The sequence below is a fragment of the Orycteropus afer genome, unplaced genomic scaffold (assembly GCF_000298275.1).
Source record: "Orycteropus afer afer isolate SDZICR_OR568_19922 unplaced genomic scaffold, OryAfe1.0 scaffold00106, whole genome shotgun sequence".
Classification (NCBI taxonomy): Eukaryota; Metazoa; Chordata; class Mammalia; order Tubulidentata; family Orycteropodidae; genus Orycteropus; species Orycteropus afer.
In genome coordinates this window covers 554,757-559,409 of record NW_006921693.1, presented here as the reverse complement: position 1 = coordinate 559,409, position 4,653 = coordinate 554,757, and the positions used below count along the sequence as shown (strand labels likewise).

The 4,653-nt window shown below is 40.5% G+C and overlaps 1 protein-coding gene across 1 annotated transcript; it reads left to right on the top strand.

Moving 5' to 3' along the window:
• The first annotated feature begins 416 nt into the window (after positions 1 to 416).
• Positions 417 to 737, top strand: LOC103199161 (60S ribosomal protein L36a). Its single transcript, XM_007943397.2, has one exon. It carries the CDS (start codon positions 417 to 419, stop codon positions 735 to 737), a length of 321 nt encoding a protein of 106 aa, XP_007941588.1.
• The last annotated feature ends 3,916 nt before the right edge of the window (positions 738 to 4,653 follow it).

The following is a 4,653-nucleotide window of genomic DNA, read 5'->3' as shown; positions in this document are numbered from 1 at the left end:
GTGGTTCTCTTGACGATGACTCCCTCTTTGCACTGGATTCTTTAGGCTAATGTCATATGTTCCAAGCTGAGTAGACAAAAATAATATCCATACAACAATGACTAGGTATCATTTCTGTTGTTGTTACTGTTGTTATGTGCCGTCAAGTCGGACCAGACTAACAGTGACCCCTCCTTGGGTTTCTGAGGCAGTATCATTACTGAAGTAGATTGCCCGTCTTCCTTCCAAAGAATGGATTTGAACCTCCAGCCTTCTGGTTAGCAGTTAAGTGCCTTAGGCACTATGCTACCAGAGCTCAATTCTAGCTTACCTTTTATTTCCCTGTGAGTTCCCTGCACAATTAAATACAATAAATATTTTTTGGATAAGAAAGTGAATAGATTTTTTTTTTTGGTGCTGGTAGCACTCCCGCGAACATGGTGAACGTTCCTAAAACCCGCCGGACTTTCTGTAAGAAGTGTGGCAAGCACCAACCCCACAAAGTGACACAGTATAAGAAGGGCAAAGATTCTCTATATGCCCAGGGAAAGCGGCGTTATGACAGGAAACAGAGTGGATATGGTGGGCAGACTAAGCCAATTTTCCGGAAGAAGGCTAAAACTACAAAGAAGATTGTGTTGAGGCTTGAATGTGTTGAGCCCAACTGCAGATCTAAGAGAATGCTGGCTATTAAAAGATGCAAGCATTTTGAACTGGGAGGAGATAAGAAGAGAAAGGGGCAGGTGATCCAGTTCTAAGCTTCATCTTGTTTTATTACCAAGAAAATAAAATCTTGACATCATGTTCATTTCACTTGGTTGCATATGGGCATTTGGGAGGGAAAGAAACTAGCTGTCATCTATTAAATGCCCCTTGTAGAGGAATACATTATACTCTGTGGTTATCATGGGAAATGAATAAACTTTAAATGCACAAAAAAAAAAAAAAAAAAAAAAGTGAATAGATAGATACATAAGAGATTTTAATAATAATACATGACAGGCATGATTAAATGAGATTTTAGACAATATAAACAATATATCAGAGAAAGAAATTATAGGTTTAGGGGTCTAAAAATAGATAGTAGGAATAGAAATAGCATTCCAGGCATACAGTTGGCACTATATTTAAAGCAAATGAATTCATAAATGAAAAAAAGATACTAGATTTCAGAAGAACTTTCCATCCATTCCAGGTGGTTTCATATTTTGGGCTGAAAACTAAAGTTATTAGGACACTGGAAGTTTCCATGGAACCTTGTATCCAGCAGAATCTCAAATTACTCCAGACAATAATGATTAGAGCCAGTTAAAGTACCAAGGCTCATATACACAACCAAGAGATTGAGGCTTACAATTTTTACACAATAAAAACTCATTATTTTTCATTTTCCAAAGACATTTTAAATATTCATTGAGAACTTTCCATTTGTCAAGATCTGTGCTAGATATTTTCAAATGATTTTTTTTAAAAAAACTTTTATAATAGTACTGTAAGATTAACATTTTTATTTCAACTTTTACAACAGAGGGAAACAGGAAACCTAGTGAGGGTAGATTACTTGGCAAAAAATAACAACAACAACTGAAAAGTGCAGACCTGGAATTATAATATAGGTCTGTGTGATTAAATTTTAAATATTTATATTTTGTTTACAAGACTAAACTACTTTTAAATATACTAAATAATCCCATTTGAAGAAAAGTAAATGATGCAATGCTTAAGAATTACTCCAGGCTAGTTTTTCTGGCAGATCCATTGTTGTTGTTGTTGTTATGTGCCGTCGAGTCGGCCCCGACTCATAGCGACCCCTCCTTGGGTTTCCGAGGCAGTATCACTACGGAAGTAGGATTGCCCAACCTTCCTTCCGAGGAGTGGCTGGTGGGTTTGAACCGCCAGCCGTCTGGTTAGCAGGTAAGTGTCTTAGCCACTATGCTACCAGAGCTCCCCCGGCAGATCCATTAGCTACTCCCAAAGCTACTTCTTTTAGTCAGATTCTAGATAATACACAAACATAAAAGGAATATAATGATTTTCCTTGAGACTATGGATATTTTAAGTAGCTCTGGTGGTGCAGTGGGTACTCATCCAGCAACTCCACAGGAAAATGATCTGGTCATCTGCTCCCACCAAGATTAAATCCAAAGAAACTCATTGCTGTTGAGTCAATCCCACCTCATAAAAGACCCTATAGGACAGAGCAGAACTGCCCCCCTGTCACACACACACACACACACACACACACAGGATTTCTGAGACTGTAAACTTCTATGGGGGAGCTCTGGTAGCATAGTGCCTAAGGTACTTGACTGCTAACCAGAAGGCTGGCGGTTCAAACCCACCAGCCACTCCTCAGAAGGAAGGTGGGGCAATCTACTTCCATAATGATATTGCCTTGGAAACCCAAGGAGGGGTCGCTATGAGTCGGGTCTGACTCCATGGCAAATAACAACAACAAACCTTTACGGAAGCAGACTGCCACAGCTTTCTTCAGTGGAGTGGCTGGTGGGTTCAAACTACTGACATTTCAGTTAGCAGCCAAGTGCTTAATGACTGCACCACCAGGGCTCCTTTGTATAAAGATCACAGCCTAGAAGCCCCTATGGGGCAATTCTACTCTATCATATGTTGTTGTTGTTGTTGTTGTTATTGCCATCAAGTCGGCCCCAACTCATAGCGACCCCTCTTTGGGTTTCCGAGCCTGTAAATCCGAATCAACTCCATAGCACACAGCATGTGACAACAGCAACAGTGATACCTAGATAGTCCCTTTTTAATGGAAATAATGTGGTATAGCAGAAGCATCTCTGTTATGGTGCAAGGAGGAACTCAAGTTCAATTTAGGATTTTGAGAAAATTACATAATATATTTGAGCCTCAGTTTTCAAATCTTTAAAACAGAGGTCAATGATCATTTCCAAAGAGGGTCACTGTAGGACAGTAATGAGAAGGGATTAAAATGCCTTTCAGCACACAGAAGGTGCCTACCTTTCCTGCCTTTGTTCAACTTGACATGCCTCCCAAATACTTCAAACTAGCATATATGCTGCTGAAGTTGAGTTCCCAAATATTTCAAATTATGGAGAAGGCAATGAAAATGAAACAAATACTTATAGCTAACTCTGTGTTTGGCCTACACCTATATTTCTTCTTACTATCACAGGTTAACAGCTTAGATACGACTTCAACATGGTCTTCTAGAACTAATGGAATTGTAGGGGCAGCGCATTTTATAAAGCACCTGAACTGATGCTTGTTTCTTGGCCTATGTTTTGTGTGTCAAAGTCTTTTGTTGTGTTAAGGCTCTTTTTCTCAAATGAGAGAAAATCCAATGTAACCTGACTTAAAACAGACGAAATTTTATTTACTCTGCATAAGTGGAAAGTCCAGAGATAAGGTAGGGTCCAGGTCATCTGACTGGGAGGCTTATCAATATAACCAAAGACGTGTGTGTGTGTGTGCATGGCCATTACTCTTCTCTGATGCTGTGGCTTCTTGTTATTGTTATTAGGTGCCACTGAGTAGGTTTCAACTCATAGCGACCTTATACACAGCAGAACGAAACACCGCCCAATCCCACGCCAGTTCCATGATCCTTGCTATACTTGAGCCCATCGTCATAGCCACCACGTCAATCCATCTCGTTGAAGGCCTTCCCTTCTTTTGTCGACCCTCCACCTTAACAATCATGACATCCTTCTCCAGGGAATGGACCCTTCTGACATGAGCAAAGTAGGTAAGATGAAGTCTGGCCATTCTTGCTTCTAAGGAGCATTCCGGCTGCACTTCCGCCAGGACAGATCTGTTAGTTCTTTTAGCAATCCACGGTACTTTCGGCATTCCTCACCAGCACCACAATTCAAAAGCATCAACTCTTCTTCAGTCTTCCAGCTCTCACATGCATATGAGGTGATTGAAAATATCATGGCTTAAGTCTGGCACACCTTAGTTCTCAAGGAGACATCTTTGTTTCTCAGCACTTGAAAGAGGTCCTTTGCAGCCAACTTGCCCAGTGCTATACATCGTCTGATGTCCTGACTGCTGCTTCCATTGGAGTCTATTGTAGAACCAAGCAATGTGAAGTCTTTGACAACCTCAATGTTTTCTCCTTTTATTGTGATGCTGCTTATAGGTCCAGTTGTGAGGGTTTTTGTTTTATTCATATTGAGATATAATACATACTGCAGACTGTCTTCTTCAATCTTCATCAGTAAGTGCCAGTCTTTTATATGGGGAGACAAAACAAACACCACAAGATTATGTAGCTGGTCTTTGGAATCTGTATGTCCATGCTAGTGGATACCAAGTGGGTCTGAATCCTGAGGACTTTTTTTTTAGTCATCTTTACAAAGGACAGCTGCAGGGACCCAGGTAAGGGTGGTAGGAGAGGTTTCCAATAGGGAGACAAACTTGTCTGTCAGTTTGTCCTACTGTGGTGACATGTTAATGTGAGTTTTGAGGCTAAGCCACTGGTGTTTCAAATATTTTGGCTCTCTTGGAATTGTTTTAATTGTCTTTAACTTCAAGTTGAACTTGAATATGAGCAGTTGATGGTCTGTTCCACAATCAGCTCCTGACCTGGTTTTGGCTGAAGATATTGAGCTTTTCCACCACCTCTTGCCACAGATGTAGTCAATCTGATTCCTGTGTGTTCCATCTGGTGAGAGCAGGATG